At 36.1% G+C, this 20,501-nt stretch overlaps 2 protein-coding genes across 3 annotated transcripts in view; both read left to right on the forward strand.

The window, feature by feature from the left end:
- NALCN (sodium leak channel, non-selective) overlaps positions 1–20,501 on the forward strand; it is a 320,738-nt gene that overhangs the window by 100,786 nt on the left and 199,451 nt on the right. Inside the window, exons 8-10 of one of the 2 annotated variants that reach the window (XM_045567531.1) lie at positions 9,916–10,058; positions 10,194–10,298; positions 18,105–18,191. In XM_045567531.1, coding sequence (XP_045423487.1) covers positions 9,916–10,058; positions 10,194–10,298; positions 18,105–18,191 — 335 coding nt within the window. The remainder of the gene's footprint in view (positions 1–9,915; positions 10,059–10,193; positions 10,299–18,104; positions 18,192–20,501) is intronic. The other variant, XM_045567532.1, reaches the window with a different exon arrangement.
- On the forward strand, positions 6,356–6,664 carry LOC123649413 (28S ribosomal protein S36, mitochondrial-like). The gene has a single exon (XM_045567533.1). It carries the CDS (start codon positions 6,356–6,358, stop codon positions 6,662–6,664), a length of 309 nt encoding a protein of 102 aa, XP_045423489.1.

Raw genomic sequence — 20,501 nt, forward strand, 5'->3', positions numbered from 1 at the left:
TATCATGAATATTTTTGTTCACATATATAAATGTGAAGGTATGAGACAAAAAATTTCCCCATGTATAGTTTAAAATTTTTAACAATTAATATTTCCTATTCATTTTTAACTGTTAAATTATAATATTAGTATGAATGATATTAGTATGTAATCTTTTTCTAGTATGATATCAATTTTTAAATTGATGAAATTTAACCTTTCACTATATGTCATGGAAATTTGATATTTATCATAATACAAATAAGAACTTTATTTGTAGTTAAATCCATATGTACTTGCATTTGTTTATTTCATATTTATTGAAAATCACATTTGGTCAGTATCACTCAGGTGTCTTTCTTCCTTTCCACTTAGATCTGAATTGGATTTTAATATTCCACTATGAACAAATGCCAGCTATTTATTTCCAATCTTGGTTAATCTATTTATCATGTGATTATTTATTAGTTCAGTCAGCCTTGATATTAAAAATAAACAATGAATTCTTGCTATTGTGTCTATTCTGAGGTAGACTGACCAGGTCTATCTCATAGTTAATTTTTAAATTTTTGTTTGTGTGGTTTGTGCATGATAATTCAGAAATATGAATTATAGACATCCCAAAATAGAGAGAAAAAAAGTCTTAGTACTTCTCCCAAATACTTGGTTCTCATTTTTGGACTATTATGAAAGTTTTATTTCATAACTCTTAACTCCTTAAAAAGTTACACAAAATTCTGGACTTTTTGCTTTGATTTCTTTTGACTATAATTTCCAATAAATCTAGATGACAAGGCTAAAATCCTCTAAAAAGAAACCATATTTCTGGAATGATATCTTTTGCTTACTCTTTGAGAAAATTGAAAAATTTCTAATTAACACTTACTTAGTGCTTTCGTGGCGACCAACAAGTATCATTGTTGCCCTCATCTATCCATGGAAGGCTGAGGCTCGGGATGATTAACTGGCTGATCAATATCATATAGGTAAGAAGTAGTAGACAGTTAGCCTGAAAGTTAGGGAAGGTAACTGAAGCAAATTGTAGCAAAGTGTACTTTTTTTTTTTAAGTCAACTAATGAAAAATAAATTTCCAAGAAGCTCTTTTGATCTGAAATCACCACTCATCAAAGGCAGAGGGCTGATTTGAAGACAGAGGGGTATCTGACATGACTTCTCCTTTGATACCCTTACTCTCAGCCTACCTGGAAATTGCGGAGCACCGGGAGGCAGGAAGTGTTTTTAGTTGGCACGTGGGCTCCGCGTGCTGGGAACTGTTCTACTTTAATACCTGAACTTCCCTGCCAATGTCAAGCATCCAGCCTTGTCAGCAGTTCTTTTCCATTTGTGAATCTTATACTTAAAGCTTTCACCTCTCCTTTTCTAGAAGTATTTTCTGTTTAGAACCTGGAGGTTTAGAAATTTTGTAAGTCTGAAGAAATATATTTCAACTAGGATTCGTAATTACTTATTTAAAAAGTTTAATGTAGAAAATATATGTAAACATGTATGTTCTTTTTTCTAAGACGTTTGATCTTATTGCAAAATTGTAGTGCTGCAGACAGTGAGGTGTAAGGTAACAGATAAAGTGATTTCACCATTGAGGCAAGGTTGTGCCAAAATAATGCTTCACAAAATAAATAAACAAGCAAAAATTGCAATGGAAACGGCTCAAATACATAAGGTTTATAAATATATTTTAAAGCATTTAGAATAAAATATGTCCTTTTGTGTTTGTTCCATGTTCTGGAATAGCAAATAAAAAATGCTGTTTTGTTTTGCGTTATTTTGTTTTATCATTTTGATGGCCATGTGGCGATTCTCAGGCTGCATGTGTGTGGCTCATTAGTTGAGAATGTGGGCAAGTAGTGTTGAAGATTATTAGAGTCATAAGGTTACAGCACAGTCTATCAGGGAAAATACTTGAGTTAATTATTTTGGAAATACATTTTGGTAAAACTGAATGTGATTTAAAGAAATAGAAAACATTGTTCATAAAGGTTTTATTCGTTAGAATAATGATGTCATTCCAAGTAATATAGTTCTAGCTTCTTTATTGTTCAGTAAATGTCTACAATGCAGGATGGGCCTTGCTTGCTAATGCCAGTCTACTGACATTCTTATTTCATGTATGTAGATTCATTCACCCTTAGTGACAAAGGTTTATTATGTTGAACCCAGCTGTCCACCTTAAGAATACACACTTCTCCGGATGTTTTCTTAATGGTCTCATGACAAATAGATTTATGTTGTCATAACTATTGTTGAGTAAAATTTACTATTACTGTAGTTCTAACTATCAGGATTGAGCTATTAGTTCATGTGAAGTATTAATAGATATTGAGGTGGTGTGGGGGAGCTTGGTGGGAGAAAAACATTTAAAAAGTTACAGTGAATCTCACTATTGGTCATTGGCTAATATATTTTTAAAATATGTTGGCTAACATCTGTTTAAAAGATGTTATATCAGAGAGTGGAGAGAATGAGAGAAACTGAAAGTTCATCAGAACAAAAAAGAATTTCAATACAGATTTTGTCACCAAAAAGTAACCTCAAGTTTCAAGTTATAGTTGAATTAAAGAGGCAGCCAGGTTGTTCGAAATCTGGTTGTTGCTGCTTAGAATTCATTGTTGAGCCTATGCTACCTGTGTTGTGAGCTGTTTAGCAAGTTTGTATTCCACACTTTGTTTCCTGGTCCAGACAAAAACAGAGTCCATGAACATGGATTAAGAATTAGTCTGTTTTATTCTGTGTTTTTCCATGAATATATTGAATGTCTCATCTTGATTCAGAAGCAAAACCCAAAAACTTGCAAAAAACATGTGTTTGTGATTTGTCTTAGAATAATTCAGAAAGTAGTACTATAATTTTGTTGAGGAAAATTTTGTGCAATTTATTCCATTCCAAATATGTGAATTTTCATTTTAAAATTTAGTTAATTTAGTAATGCCTCATTCTACTGAGATATTCTCCCCTCCCCCAATACATGTATGTACAATCATCTTATTAAATTGTAGGAATTTTAAAAGATAAGCTTTTTCATCTAAGGTATAGTTCATGAAACAATAGAATGATAAATTTTAATGTAATGATACTATTGAGCTATCAACTGTGTGCCAAGTACCTTATGTAAACAAATGATGTCTTGGGATCTAGACAATAAGCATTCAAAAACCTTTAAGGATGAATAAAATGTCCAATTCAAAGATAGGTTATTATAAATATACATTTCATATTTACAAATGTATTTATAGTTTAAAAAATAAATTTTTAGTTCCCCTCTTTGACCTAAAATTGTTTAATCTCCAAATAGTTTATAAACCAATAGAGAATTTTTGATAAATCTCATCACTGTTCCATTTTTTCCTATGTCAAATGAGAAGATTCAACTCATTCAAAAATATTTAACATAAATTATGTCTAGACTTTGAGCTAGGCACTGCAGGGCAAAAGCTACAAAATAAGAAAGACTATCAAGTTAGAAAAGTCGCCAATTGGGGGATTTTGCTGAACAGGGGACACTAGGCAATGTCTACAAACATTCTGGGTTGTCACAGCTTGGGGGTTGGAGGTACTATTGGAATTCAGTGGGCAGAGGTCAGGCATGCTGCTATACATCCTGCAATGCACAGAACAGACACATGCAATAAAGCATTATCCATCCTCAAATGTCACTGTAGCAAAGTGGAGGAACTGTAGGTTAGAGTGTCAACTAAGTAAGCCAGTGGGGCCCCTTTAATGGGTAACTTTATTTCCCATTGATATTTTGGGATTTAAGTGACTGAATTTAACCTAAATTCAAATTGACAGTACAGCTTACTTTTTGGGTGGCTTCAGCGAATTCCCTCTTAAACTATTCAAAACTCTTTTTTTCCTATTAGTTCTCCAGTTTAATAAGAATATTACCCTATGGAGAAGTTCTAGAGTTTAAAGATAAAATTTAGAGCATAGGACAAGTTGTATATATGCAAACATAACAAAACAAGTAAAATCCAAACAAACCCCAGCCCATACCATCTGGACCAAGTTGTGTTTCTAATGATGGAAATATGCAAATATCAAGCTCTTTACATGTGTTCTCTTATTTGACCACCTTTCAGGATTGAATATTTATTTGTTACAGCTGTGGTTGAGAAAATAAGCATCTGTTTGGAGTTTAGGGTTGGGATTACATGCTTTCACAGTTAAATCTACCCATGCAAAGAAGTTCATTGAGACATTCATGTGTAGTGGTAGAGGAACGTGTAAGTTTCTTTTCCCTTCCTACTGAGAGGGATGCTGAAACTGAAATTTAGCAAGGACAAAAATCAATCAGCTTGTCTCTGAAAATGGTAAGATCTGATCAGAGTTAGCCGGAGAAACAGAAAGAATGATTTAGAAAAGTTTGAGGGAAATTGATGTTCTTCGGTGACAAGACTGTTGCCATTTTGTTCACACCACAAATGAAATTCTGTTCCCAAATGGGAAATGAAGCGAGATAATCAGGTCAATTTCATAAAAAGGACATCAGGTTGGAAGAGTTGAAGGACCAGATAAGAAAACAAGTATCTATAGCAGGATGATCTGGGTAAAATAAGGGATGATTCACTCAGAGGTGATGCAGGGGCTAATTCTGCACATTCCTATTGCTTGATGTGCTTTGCAACGTCAAAAGCAGATTCTTACAGGGACTAAGGCCTGGCCAGCATCCAATGGAATGAGCCCTGGCCTGACCTGGGATCAGGCTGCCTCAGAAGGTGATGTGTTTCTACCTTGTATACTCATTCATTCTTACTGAACTATCTCAAGCCTACATTACTTACTTTAACTTCCCAAATTCCTTCATAGTGGATAAGGTATCACCATCATCAGAACAGCACCACAGATATTTTGTGTTTGAGGAGTGGTTTAGCAGTTGGATGTCAGGTTTGTAGTTTGTTATTATTTAGCACCACAATTTTGTGACTCTGTCATTTGAGAATAGAATGATAATGTGGTTATGTAACCTATGACTAGAAGAAACAAATGGGAGTATTCCCAAGACATGATTTCTCACTTATTTTCATGGAAAAATAAGAAGATGGTGAAGCAGTAAATATAGTCGTAGAGGTAATCAAAACAGATGGGAATATAATTTTATTTGGAGCTATATAAAGAACCTTCTACTCAGTCTCAATACAGGCAGACTGTAGAAAATTTCAGGGTTACTATTTGTCTTCTAAATGTAAACCTGTGGATCTTCTTATCTAATGAGTTCAAATTACCAGTGGAAAAGGTCAGAAAGAATGAATGAAATTAGGAGAATTGATGACCTGAGTATCATCGTTGTGCTTTTGTTTCTTACACAATTTAACTTGTGCCTTGACAGTTTGGGGTCCAAGAAAGTGATGCTATTCCAGAAGCTCCCAGAGATATTTTTGGAACAGGCCTTCTTGTGCTCTAATAAGAGAATGCATTATATCCGCATGTGCTATTGCAGAATCATCATTCATTTAACAAAAATGTGGTCATTGTGGCTAGAAATTTTAGTTCTATAATTAAAATGGACTAAAATATTCTGGAGTGTATCTAGGAAAAATATTTTGTATGTATCAATATGTTTCCTAGAAATTTTCCCTGTTGGATCAAACAATAGAGGAAAATTTTTCTGTTTCTATATGAATGTAAATGTATTTTAGGTGAATTTTGAAAATCAGTAAAGCATAAAGTCAATTAACTATAAAATAGTTCCCTTTGTTTCCAAATTATCTGTGTAGTATTCATACGGGGGAAGAATTGATCAAAAAGCAAATATTTGAGGAATGCTTTCATATGTCTTAAGACAATATGGTCATTGTTTAATTTATCAACAATTCTTGAGCACATCTTAGTGCCTGGTACAGAAGTGAAAGACGCAGAAGATACAGTTTTAACTTCAGAACGTTCACACCTAGTAAAGGAGACAAGGTAACAGAAGTGGGTGTGATAAGTGCTATGACACAGGACTGTGACATGGCTCTTTCTGGGAGTACTGAGGACCCTCACCTCGTGTGGCCTGAGGGCGGGGTGAGCTGAGCTGCACAGCCAAAGAGGAGTCTGCTAAGATAACCAGAGGGAAGCACTGCTGGACAGGCAGAGAGAGCAGAATGAGCAAATTAAGTTTGAGTAGCTACAGTTTCTTTCTCAGGGTTGTCCACCTCCCAAAGATAATAAGAGGATCATAAATTTGATTTTTGCCAATTTAACTATTGGTTAACCCACTGGAAAATCTTTCTTTAGAAGTGATTTTCTTCTATATTTTACCAAGCCAGGAGCAGAGAAGTAATGAGGGGTCCCAGAAAGGCATTGCCCCAGCTTCCCTGGACTCCAGGTGTCACCGCAGCTTGCTCATGCCCTGGAAGCTGTCCCTTCTCCAGGGTCATGATGGGCAGCAAGATGGCATGTGCCAACAGGGTCGTTCAGGAAGTCAAGCCACACACTCCACCAATAAGGTTCCCTGACAGAAGGGGCAATCCTAAACCCAGCCTATCAGAAGCTTTGAGGTCAACAGGGCTACCATCTCACTCTTCTGCAATGACACAGCCTTTTAAGGGAGGCAAATCACCAGATTTTCTGGTGTGTCAGGGTCCACCAGACACTGCAGAAATGATGAAAACATTTCTTCAGAAATATAGGAGACTTTTGTCTCAAGAAGAAATCAAATTTATCCAGTGTAGAGGTCTAGAATAACCACTGTGGCAGCTGTCTGTCATCAGCCAGAAGAATCATCTTTACAACAAAGGACTTCCAAAATAACAAACAAGAAATTATAGATTAAACAACTGTAATAAATATTCTATAAAAAATGGAATATATATAAAAGAAAAGTGATGAGGAAGGACTGTCTTAGTCAATTGGCCATGTAGCTATTAGTAACATCTTCAAAGCCTTTTTACCTAGTGCAGGTCACATATATGGGAGATTTCTGGGGAGTGTTTTGGTTACATTTTCACAAATGTCTCATCTCTTTGTATCAACAAACCCTTCTCTTTGAACTGAACTGTGAATTCCTACTTCTTTCCCTTTTTCTGCCTTGCCCAATTAGAAAGAATGGAGTGGAAGCCTCAAGATTACTTGGTGAATGTACTCTTTGTTTCATAATTCCAAATAACATCTTGCCTGTAGACATAATTAAGAAAGATCTGGGCAGAGGGAGGGAGGATAATCTTCAGAATTCCTCTCAAATTTAATCTTATATTGACAGTCCCCATACTTTGCCTGAAAATGCCTACTTGGCAAAACTATTAAACTTTAATGATAGCTTAGGATGGATTTCTCTAGCCACTTTTCTGTTTTCATTCCAATAATTAGAAGAAAATAAGGGACATAAATTATTTGTCTTATGTTAAAATTATTCTTCATATTCAGTCCACGATAGCAAAATTTTTGCCCAGGTTTAGTACATATGAATTATTAACAGAAAGAGTCACTTCTGTTTTCTTTTGGCATTTTATTTTTTAATATGTGCTGTTCCTCCCTGAACCTTTTTCTAAAAAGTCATCGTGCATGAGTTCTTTGCTATACTATAATCTTAGCCATCATAGTCTCTCAGAAAAAAATTAACTTCATCTAAATTAAGGATAATAAGAGAAAATAGCCTCTTTTTGAAACTTTTTATTGATAAAAAAATTTGTACATATTTATGGTATACATGTGATATTTTGTTACATACATAGAATGTGTAATGATCAAGTCAGGGTATTTAGGGTACCCATCACCTCAAACATTTATCATTTCTACATGTCAGGAGCATTTAAAGACCTCTCTTCTAGCTATTTTGAAATGTACGAATCATTATTGTTAAACATAGTCACCCTACTCTGCTATCGAACATTAGAACTTATTCCTTCTATCTAACTGTATGTTTGTACCACTGATAATCTGTTTTTAATGCCCAAATCTCAAGCAAGAGAAACTATGTAGCATGATAAAGAACAAAAGAATTTAAGACCTGAAACCTGATGATGCAGGTTCAATTTCTGGTTCTGTCACTTCCCAGCTCAGGCACCTTCCTTAACCAGTGACCTTCACTGTCCTTTTCTCTAAGAGGGCATTGATAATGTCTGCCCTCGTCCCCACCTCCCCGCCTGTCTACCTGATAAGGTAGAGATTTCCTTAGCAGGTAAAGTGGGTCAAAGAGCCTTAAAACTAAACATGTTTTATAGATCTCAGTTCTTAAGACAATGAATGACTTACCATATTGGTGTACAAAATATGACTTTTAAAATGAGAGACAGTACATATATGAAGTTATATTCTATGTAAAGGATGTTCACACACATTAATGCATAATAGCATTCACCAAATAGGGATATGCTTTCCTCCTTTCTCATGGCTTTCCTTTCAAGCCTCTTTATTTCTTACTTGTCCCCATTTGCCGCTGGGCTTTCCCCGTGGTCTGCACGCCGTGGTGTTCATGTGCTCTGATTCTCCTTGCTGCGTGTGCAGGCTCAGGGAGACGACGAGGTCCACCCACCTTTAGCAGCCCCCTTCTTAGTTTGGAGTTTTGGTCGTGTGCACGTTCGAGTTTGAAATTTCTGTGTGATGAGAACATACTTGTCTGGATGTTGGTTTTATAGTCTAGAATAATAAAATTCATTTATAGTAGTAAAATTATTGAGGTCCAAATGTTTGCCAGTTTCATGAATAACAACACGTATCATATTTGTTTTTAAACAACTGTAAGTGAATACTATATTTTTATTTGTATGTTTTCTCACAAAATAGCATTCAGCAATTATTTTCCGTTTTTTTGTGATAATGATATTTGAAATATCTTAAGAACTCAGCATGGGCCAATGCCTTCTAGAAATTAAGTCATTTAATGCTCACAACACTAGCAGGTCTGTGTTATTTCCCATTTTATAGATGGGGAAACTAATGACAGAATATCAGGAGGCAGGATTTCATCATAGTGAAATGTGTAGGACCTTGTTCCAGAATGACTGGGTTAATTCTAGTCCCCCTAACTGTTATCTGTGCATCCTCAGACAAATTACTTAATCTTTATGTGCTTTAATTTTCCCAACTGTAAAATATCTCATATTGTTGTTAGGATTAAACACATCTATTCCTTGTATGGCATTTTAGGTTCTCTTAACCAGATGTTATAAAATCTGTGCACATATTTTTAACGTTCCTTTATTTCCCTTATCAGAAGTATTTTCAATAAAACAATTCCCCTAGAAAATACAAAATACTATTTGATGATTTACTACCTTATATTTTGATGTTCAGTAAACACTATGGAATTTAAAGACAAGCTCCATCATATTAAGTTTTAGAGCCTAAGATACTTTAGTCTGTCTATGAGAAAGTGGTTTTGAATGAAATCCAACTCTCAGATTTATTTCATTTTGGTTAAAATTATAGCAGGTGCTTTTCAGTGTACTGAATGTATTAAGCCCAAAATGGCAAGCTTAAATAAATGGTACACATTCTTTTTAATTATACTTGATTTGAATGATCATTTCCTTTTCTATGTTATTAGATGTATTTAACAGCTAAAGATATAATAAAATTATTTTATTGCTAGACAGAAACAACTTTATCAAAAATTTCTTAAAATTTTATAGAAAAGTCCAGGCACAGTAGCTTATGCCTATAATCCCAGCACTTTGGGAGGCTGAGGCAGCAGGATCATTTGAAGTCAGGAGTTCAAGATCAGCCTGGGCAACATAGGAAGACCCCATCTGTACAAAAAATAAAAATAAAAATAAAAAAAATAAAAAGCTATGATGTAAAGTCAGTGTTACAAAAGAAATTTATAGAAATAAAGTCTCATAAGAGCAATAAAATGTCACACATGATTTTAATCCCTTTTTGAAGAGTTTTTGTCATTGAGAAAATGAGCATGGATAAATGTTGATTGTTTTTCTGGGAAATGTTTTCTTATTTCAAAAGTCAACCACAACTCAATCTGCTCTCCTCTCTCTTGACAGGCACCAGCATATTCACGGTCTACGAGGCTGCCTCGCAGGAAGGCTGGGTGTTCCTCATGTATAGAGCAATTGACAGCTTTCCCCGTTGGCGTTCCTACTTCTATTTCATCACTCTCATTTTCTTCCTTGCCTGGCTTGTCAAGGTACTGCAAAAAAAAAAAATTGTACTAATAGAGCCTGTATTTTGTGATAGTTTTACAGATCCTTTGTTTGTTTTGGTTACACTCTGCTTCCTCCTTCCCAGTGTTTGGTAAACGTGGTTTATAATTTTCTTTCAGAATGTGTTTATTGCTGTCATCATTGAAACATTTGCAGAAATCAGAGTACAGTTTCAACAAATGTGGGGCTCGAGAAGCAGCACTACTTCAACAGCCACCACGCAGGTACAGTATCAGCAAGGCGATGCCACAACTGGTTTGAACACGGGCATATGCCATCTCACCATCAGTGGTGCTCAAAGAAGTGCTGATATGACGGGTGTTTACAATCTGACTGGGTTAGAGAGGTGTTTAAATGTGCAAGTGCAAAAGCCTAAACCCAGAACAAACAAATCAGACTTTCTAAGTAGTGGGGTGAGGGCACCCATATTTTTAACAGTTCCATGGGTGGTTTTCATACAAAACCAAGATTGTCAACTACATTTATTATATACCTTTGATTTAATTCTGATATCACAAGTCCTCAAATGGCTTGCAGATAAAATATAACAACTGTGGAGTTTCCTACTTTTATGAGCATTTATTCATGTAATTGTAAGCCTATATAATGACCCTCATGTAAAGGGTGAGAATTTTTGAATTGGAAAATATATTTCATTCAGAACAAACCAATCACAGTATAATAAACTATGAAGTAGACCCTTCAACCCCAAATGCATGCCTGTGATTTTTGAGGAATCACTATATATTCAGAAGGATTCTCATAATAAGTTCCCGTAAAACAATATTGTTCCCGTAAAACAATAAGGCTACTGAGAAATGGAAGATGGCCTATCATTTTACTAAAAGTAGCAGAGCAGTTATTACATAAGAGGGCAATTCAGATCCAGTGTATTTGATTTTATTTTTGGTTTTGTTTTGTGTGTTTGTTTTTGTAGTAGTTGAAAAGAGGAATTCAGGTTTATATATCTTCTAGTATAAATCTTTATAAAAAAGAGAGAAAATAAAAATTCCATAATCAAGAATAAAATGATTTAATGCCTTGTAGCTATTATTTAATATTAAATAACACTAATATTAAATTAATTATTTAATATTAAATTCTAAAAGAAATTTTTATAAATATTTATACAGGTCTATTTGGACAATGTTATATAGTAAAGAGCCAAGGTACAAATTTTACTTTGAAGACCTTCAGATTGAACTTTTAATAATTATATGTTTAATTGCTATTAAGCACACTAATATTTGGGAAGAGCCTCATGGTGTTACAGCACCTTTATGATGCTGTATAAGTGAATTATCTAGCCAATTTATTATAGATAAAATAGTGTTGCTGTTATTCAATTTTGACAAGCAACTATTCAAACTTCCATGAAAGATTTTTTAAAAATGTGGGCCGGGCGCGGTGGCTCACGCCTGTAATCCTAGCACTCTGGGAGGCCAAGGAGGGCAGATTGTTTGAGCTTAGGAGTTCGAGACCAGCCTGAGCAAGAGCAAGACCCCGTCTCTACTAAAAAAAAAAAAAAAATAGAAAAGAAATTATACGGACAGCTAAAAACATATATATATAGAAAAAATTAGCCGGGCATGGTGGTACATGCCTGTAGTCCCAGCTACTCGGGAGGCTGAGGCAGGAGGATCGCTCGAGCCCAGGAGTTTGAGGTTGCTGTGAGCTAGGATGACGCCACGGGACTCTAGCCTGGGCAACGGAGTGAGACTCTGTCTCAAAAAAACAAAAAAAAAAAAAAAAAAAAGATTTTTTAAAAATGTGATACAGGTTATATCAGAGATGCCATGTAGGAAAGCCTTGAAGGACAACCATATCAAATTTTTATTTCTTCTCTCCTCTCTTTTATAAGACTATAAGGAACAGTAAAGTTCCAAGTCCATTTTGAGGTGACAACCTCTCGAAGGGTATGTTTTCTCTTCTAGGCACAGAGACCTAAATTGAATATGGAACTATGAACTCAGCACTTAAATCCCAAGCAGTGTGCCTGGGAGATGACCTAAAATGTCTTTAAAACCATATTATGTTTATTGACTAACTCTTAAATATAAAATCACAGCTGGAAAAGTAGTGTTTCCAAGTGCCATCAAATCAGCCAGAAGTTATAATAGAAAGTGAAATGTAGAGAGACTTTGAACAAAGTTGTACAAAATTATTTTGATGCAAAATTGTACTTCATCAGGAGGAATAAGTTGGTAATTCAGAGGTAATGCATCTAGATATTCAGCAGAGGTAATCACACAGAGAATTGTGAAAAACCTTCATTAAGAAAAATGCTATGGCTGAGGGCCTGGTTGCTAAGCAACCAAAGCTCCCGCTGCCAGCCTCTTGGTGAAACACCACTTAGGTAGCCTAGCAACAGGCCTCCAGGCCCCGCCCACCCCTTACTAGCCACTCGCAAGTGGGGCCAGATGTTTTTATGTGTAAAGAAGGGAGAGACATCATTTGCTGTGATTGTGTTACATTTTAAAATCTGACCAAACTCTGTGAACAAGGACTTCTCGGGAAGTGGTTTAAAACACTAAATCACAAGTTTCTAATTCTAATAAAACAGGTTTTGAGGAAATAACTTAAGATGGTTATTGTATTGTAAAGCACACAGCTTTTCAGACATGAAGTCCATTCTTGCCTTTCTCTTGTATGTGGAAAATCTGCAGTTATTTGATATAAGTTATTCTCACCAAAGGGTTAAAGGATTCCAGGCATGTTGGACTTGTAAGTCTGTAGACTTCCTATGACAGCCATGTGTGTCTATATATATATATATCTATATATATATATATACTATACACACACACATATATATATATACTATATACACACACACACACACATATATATATATACTATACACACACACACACACACACACACACACACACACTCATTAACTGGAAAAAGAAGGGGCTTTCTGACTTTTAGGCAGTTCATTCGGAATTGGGTCTGATTTAGAGGCAAAAGAAAATCAGTGATGAGAACTGTTTCTTTAAAATAACAAAGCACCATTTTTAGTTGAATGGTCACCACCAAATGCCTCCAAGTCACAGCACAGAAACAAATTACAGAAAGATTAGTGCCAAAGGTCTTGTGGAGACCATAATAAAACATGTAACAGGAAAACAGACAGAAAATGATGTAGAGAATTCAGATTAGTAATCATGAGTCTGCCTGAACTCTGGTGGGGCATGTGACTTTCAGACATGCATAGTCATTAGACATGGGTAACAGTTGCCACATGCTCAGTTCTGTACAGGTTAAGGGCAAGAGATTCACACATCCATAATATAAGAGCCCCGTGATGGGACTACCCGTGCCACAGTTTTTTAGTGGCATTGCTGCAGCACCAGATGTTGGGATGTTCAGATGTGCTGGCAGACAAAGTCCTGAGCACAGAATCTAATCCTGACCTTTACTCCCATTACTTCAAAGCTTCTCTTCAGGTACTGTTACCAGTCCTCTGGTCCTCTGACCCAGACTGGCCATGACAGAGATGGGCATATCCCAACTTTGCCTGGAGTAGAATTCAAAGAACTGCTATGCTTTAGGGCCACACGAGGCTACTTTTCTGTTATGCATAACGATAAGAGACACAAAGCAGGCTTCTGACAGTCAATACGTAGCTAACATTTATAAATACATCATGAACCAATAGGGTCATATGAGAGGTTTAGTAAATAAATATCCTGATTGTGTAAAAAAAGCAATAATTTCTGGGTCTGTTGTTATCTCTGATTGAGCATTATTGTTGACACGTTTTCTGAATTAGTGTTTCCTAATCAAGATAGAAGACTGAGAAGGGTGGAGTTGAGGCAGGGAAAATGAACACTTTTTAAGATTTTCCTCCTTTGTGTTTCCATCAATATTCTTAGAATGTGAGTTCCTACAAAAAGCAACGTTTGTGTAGTGTGCAGTGCTGGGTTAAAAAGCAGAAAGGCATGGATGAAAAGACACATGATCAAAAATGGAAAGAATTTCTTCATCAAAAAAAAACAGACTGTATACAATTTAATGCTCAAAGACAGCACTATAGTAAAGATTTGTTTACTGTGTTCCAAGGTCATTGATTTCCACATGAAAATTCATCATGAAAATATGTGAGAAAGCAATTTAATGATGCAGTTCAGGGAAGGGCTATTCTAACATGGTGCAATAGTGAGCTCCTTCTAACACGAAACCATAGTAATAGAATAATATGTTCACCATAGGAAGCCATAAATGAGAATTAAATTTTGTGAGGCTGAATTATTGAATATATTATTTAATAATTAAATCAAGCCAGGTGTCCACTCTCACTATCTTGTGTCATAATGACTATTATCTATTTTTTTTAAAAAAATTGGTTTTGAAAGAACTGAAAGAACATGAAGATTTCAAAATAAATTTTAGATTTTCTCTGCATTACTCTGTGTGTGGGTTTGTGTGTCTGTCTGGGTTTGAAATTTTAATTCAGCTGCTAGTGATTCTCCCTGTTACCAAGATTCTTTCCCTTACTACCCCCCATTAGATAACTTATTATTGTTGATGATGCTTCTGATGATATTTTGCCTATAGTAGAACAATCTCCAAAACATTTTTAACTTCTTTGTAAATCAGGTGACCCATTATGAAACCCTAGCAGTTACAAATGAACAAGCCTGAGATAATTCTCAAGGCTGAAATTTCTGTGGGTTTCCAGGTGATTATAAAATAAAAAGAGCACTCATGGAAATCTATTCATATTATTGATAACCTTCCACTAATTCAGAACATCTTATTACAATCTGTACCATATATTGACAGCTGCACTAAGCACTGTGTGATGGCTTCATAAGCTGTCTTATTTAATTTTCACCATAATGTCAAGAAGGGGATAATATTATTGTCTCTGCTTTGCAGATGAAAAAATGACAGACTGGAAAGTTAATCATGTTACCCAATATTACATAACCTGCCAGTGGTAAAACCTGAACTCAAAACCAGGTTGCTCAGCTGCTAGAGCCTTCAGTATTTTTATTTACTATGAGTTCCTGCCTCATTTAATTTATCCATTCCAAGTCCTGCCATTGACATGGCTGCATTTGTTCTAGCCCCATGTTAACTTCTCTTTTCTTAAAAAAGACAGTGTTTATTGTTGGCTGAAAGAGAGAGTCTCATATATCATTACTGAGAGTGTAAATTAGACCATCTTTTCTGTAAAACAGTTTGGCAGTATGTATCAAAAGGCTTAAAAAGTTATATTCTATTAGACTAAGAGATCTCACTTCTAAAATTTATTTTAAGAAAAATTTTGGACAATAGTTAAGAATGTATATTTGAGTACATTTATGGGGCACTTTTGGTAAATTAAAAAAATGGAAAGAATTTTAATCTCTAGCAATAAGTTATTGATTATAAATTATGAAATTGGAATAAATGCCAACCATTAAAATAATAATTGAACTTTATTGTCATGAAAATATGCTAACAACATATTAGTACCCAAAAAATGATCCTATGTTTATGTGTGTGTGCTGTGTGTGCTCTGTGTGTGTGTGTGTGCATGTGCGTGTGTGTATGAAATACCTGGAAGGTTAACTCTAAAATATTAGTAGTGGTTGTCGCTGGGGGATGGGTTTAAGATGTTTTCACAGCTCATCACATTTTCTAAATGTTTAACAGTAAACATATTTAATTATATAATGAGAAGGGAATAGTTACATCATTCAAATGAAAGAAATCACTGGACATTCTAACTAAAACCACCTGTTTTAGTTAAGTTAGGTTCAGCTACAAGGGACAAAGAGCCCCAAAATAAATGGCTTAGATAAGGTAGAATCCCATTCTCTCTGTTATAGAGTTGGACAAGGTCATTCAGGGTTGTATGGTCATCTGTGTTGCCACAGATCCAGACTCCTTCCATCTTTCTGCTCCACCTTGCCCAGCCTCCACAATCAAAGTTGCCTAGTGGACTGAGATGGCTGCTGTAGCTCAAACCCTCACATCCATATTCCAGAGAGCAGGAAGGAGAAATAGAAGAAGAAGGAGAGGGTTTCTGCTTACATCCTATAGGCCAGTATGTAGTTATATGGTCAAGATGAGCTTCACAAAAAGGATAAGAATTAGTCTTTTTTCTTGGTGGCCCAGTGGCCCCATAAAAATGCTCTTACTTTGGAAGACAGGGAAAACAGACATAGAGGGACGACTGGCCGCCCCTGCCAACTTCCCCCAAGGATCTGAGTCTCTGAGGGTTCCTAGCTTCTGATAGCTAGACCAACTTCTACCTCAAAGATTTACTGTTGTATTAACCAGTCTAAATGCTGTTTTAAAATTTAGAGGACTAAAGAGACAATGAACATTTTGCATTTCCTTTACTTTATTTCATAGAAAGGTGTGACTTTCAGAGAGCACTTTTACTGACAAATTGATTCATTTGATTTTGGCCTACTGAAAAAAAAAATAATTTAACAGAGAAAATTAGTCTGCTACCAGTCAAAGCAAATATATGCCCCAGGGATCCTTTGTGTCATAAGAGGATGTAGGGGTGTTATCAACAGAGGGTTTTTAACTAGTGACTAGCGGGATTGGTTCTGTCTTTTGTCCTTAAAAGGAAATTCCCAGAATTTTGACAGGGCCTCTAAAAAAGCACTCTAACAGGTTTGCATTTCCACGGAAGTCTGTATTCTCAGAATGAGCCTATTCAGGAAGGATGTGCTTGACTCTACCACCGAGAATAGCTTTTAAAATACATTCTAAAGAGACTCAGAATCCTGTAAATGGGCAGCTGAGATAAACAACTTGCAGTTGGCATTTTTGTCAAAGAATCTTTGTGTAAATGTGCATCTCAATTTTGTCATTAAAAAAAATACATGTATGGCCTGTGAATTTCAGCACTCGTCTCCGACCACCTCACTTGTTTTATAGAGGGCAAGTTTACTGTCTGCAAATAATCTACTAGAGATTTGAAATTATGATTATAAATCCTAGGTATTGGGATCTTTGAGTCCTCTCACTCGTATTTCCATCCACAGTTACCCTTTCGAACAGGGTCAGACTAACATAAGGACATACAATGGGAAAGGAAATGTTTATGTGTGAAGAGCAGCGATCTCAGGCAGGAATGAAACAGCGAGTGCTTGTGATTAGTATCTTTACTTAGAAAAATAACAATCCTTAATTTTACCTTACTTCATCCCCCTCTCCCCCGCATCACACATACTCCTTAGGAACTGGAAAGAAAACATATTAACATTAGTGGGAAAATACATATAAGTGGGAAATGTCTTCCAGCTGGGGGTAATATTGACAGATAAGTAATTTTTGAATAAATAAAATATGCATCGAGATGATAACCTGGGCATCCGATCCACTGAATTTCAGATTTTAGTAGGCCTATGGTATCTTGAATTTCACTTACAAGCCAAAAGAACCTAAATTCCTGTCATAAATATGTACATAAAATTTCTGTTGAGCAGATTAATTTCAGCCTAGTTCAAATAATTACACCAAGTCTATTAAGCACTGTGTATGTCTCCTGGCACTAAAATAACACCAGTCTCTCTCTCTCCGTGCCACATGCACACTTGTTGTATTATTGATCCTGAGAATATTATTAGCTCAGTAAGAAATATCCACTAAATAAAAACAAAAATTTGCCACCTATAGTAAAAACACACCAGACACAATTCTTTAGAATATTAATTTTCATTTTTTCCCAGATCTAATAGATAATAATCAATGTAAAAGGGGATAAAATACTGTAGTATTTCTCCTGCAAAGAATAGTTGAGCGATTATATGCAAAGCATAGGTGAGGTAGGAAGTGCCTGACACATAGCAAGTACTCAATAAACTCAAGTTATTATCATTGTTCTTGTTACTGTTATTATTCACTTATGTTTTTAGTGTTAAAATGAACATAATCGAAATGACTTATGTTCCAAATATAAATCTGTAACAAGGCAGATTCTTGATAACATAAAAGTATAGAAAACCAGAGACACAAAGTGAGAGTTCTCAATGTTCCATGTTAAATGTCTCTGACTCATCTCCCTCTTTGTCTTGAAGATGTTTCACGAAGATGCTGCTGGCGGTTGGCAGCTGGTAGCTGTGGATGTCAACAAGCCCCAGGGACGCGCCCCAGCCTGCCTCCAGGTGCAGTACAATGCCATTTTCAAAAATCACCCAGGAAAGGCTTTGAATTTTATTTTATACAAGGAAGTATACAGCTCTTTAAAGTCCAGATTTGCCCAAATTTACAGTCCTGAAGTCAGAGATGTCAATTGACTTCATCCTGTATTCCCCGGACCTAGCATTTTTTTAACTACACAGTAGGGTTGTAATGAATTTCTGATGAATGAATGTACACATGTAAGAGCATTTCAGCAGTATCCAACCGATGAAGAATTTGGTGGTTGTATTAAATCTTATAAAAATATTCTTTTACAAAGGCTTGACTTATTTAGGGGTGGACAGGCATGGTCACGATTCACTTAATTCAGTGCCTCACTGAGTTCCTGGGAAGAAAAGATTTTACTGCATAGCCTGTTTTTCTGCATTTGCAAGCTCTCAGAACAACATGATATCAAGGTGCTTCCTTAGCAAAGTGACAGACAGCAAACACAAGGCGGTGGGCTTGCAGGTGAAGCCTGAGATCCCGGAGAGATTCTCACAGTGAGTAGAAGATGGGCCTGTAGTTCCCTCCCTGTGAACTTTGCGGACTCATCATCTGCTCCAAGCTTCTCATAAGTCCCGATAAACTCCCTCACTTCCTCTTCAGTGGCCCACACTGGTGTCTTCTCTTGCTTTGTTCCTCCTCCCTTCCCCCAGATATCAGGAACTCATTCAAAACAGTGTCACCTTAACAAGAGCAGTGTCCCTGACATTCCATAGCGTTTCCCCTCCTTTTTAAGAGTGAAAAAAATCAAGCAGCCCACTCATGTAAACAGAGAACTGATTCTTCCTGCTGGAGAACTGTATTTTCTTTACTCTCTTTTGTTTTCAAGTGACAAATTCCCTTCTCCTAAGGGGTGGATTTTATAGTTCTTCATAATCCACCCCCATAACTTGGGGAAGTGTTTATATCTACTTCAAGATGAGAACTTATCTCTTTTCTTTCCCTTGGATCTTCCCCCGGGTGGAGGCTTGTTATGCATCTCAAGGATTGCTACTTGAGAAACAAAATTGTACTCTGGGCTGGATTTATGTGGCCATTTTATCATATAGTTATTTGCTTCTTTTTGTTTCCAATTTTATTGAGGTATGATTAATAAATAAAAATTGCATATATTTAAGGTGTACAATGTGATGATTTAGTATACATGCCCATTGTAAATGATTACCACAACCAAGCTAATGAACACATCCATCACCTCACATAGTTATGTGTGTGTGTGGTGAGAACAGTTAAGTTCCACTCTCTTAGCAAATTTCAAGTATACAATACAGTTTTATTAACCAGAGTTACCATGTTGTTCATTAGATCCCCAGAACTTAGCTATTAATATCTTACAACTCTGTGGTCCCCAACCCCACCAGTCTGTGGCCTATTAAAAACCGGGCCACACAGCAGGAGGTGAGCGGCAGGTGAGTGAGTGAAGCTTCATGTGTATTTACAGCTGCTCCTGGTGGCTCACATCACTGCATAAACTCCGCCTCCTGTCACATTAGTGACAGCGTTAGATTCTCATAGGAGTGCAAACCCTACTGTAAACTGGGCTTGCGAGGGATCTAGGTTGCACACTCTTTGAGAATCTAATGCCTGAGATCTGAGGTGGAGCTGAGGCAGTGATGCTAGCGCTGGGGAGCCGCTGCAAATACAGATTATCATTAGCAGAGAGGTTTGACTGCACAATAAATGTAATGCGCTTGAATCATCCTGAAACCATCCTCCACCCCTGGTCCGTGGAAAAATTGTTTTTCATGAAACCGGTCCCTGGTGCCAAAAAGGTGGGGACCTCTGTTATAACTGAAAGTTTGTATTCTTTGGTTAACATCTTATTTCTACCTCCCCCGCCACCGCCCCGCTGCAATCCCTGGCAACCACCATTCTGCTCTCTGCTTCTATGAGTTCTACTTCTTTAAATTCTACACATAAGCAAGATCATACAGTATTTGTCTTTCTGTATCTGGTTTATTTCACTTACCATAGTATCCTCCAGGTTCATCTATACCGTTGCAAATGGCAGGATTTCCTTTTTTTCTTGCTGACTAATATTTCATTGTATGTATAGAACACATTTTCTTTATCCATTTACCCATGAATAGATGCCTATTTCCTTTTCTTGGCTATTGTGAATAATGCTGCAATGAACATGAGAGCGCAGACATCTCTTTGAGATACTGATGTCATTTCCTTTGAATATATACCCAGAAATAAGATTCCTAGATCATAAGGTCATTCTATTTTTAATTTTTTGAGAAACCACCATACTGTTTGCCATAGTAGCTATACTAATTTGCATT

The sequence above is a fragment of the Lemur catta genome, chromosome 13 (assembly GCF_020740605.2).
Source record: "Lemur catta isolate mLemCat1 chromosome 13, mLemCat1.pri, whole genome shotgun sequence".
NCBI classification, from domain to species: Eukaryota; Metazoa; Chordata; class Mammalia; order Primates; family Lemuridae; genus Lemur; species Lemur catta.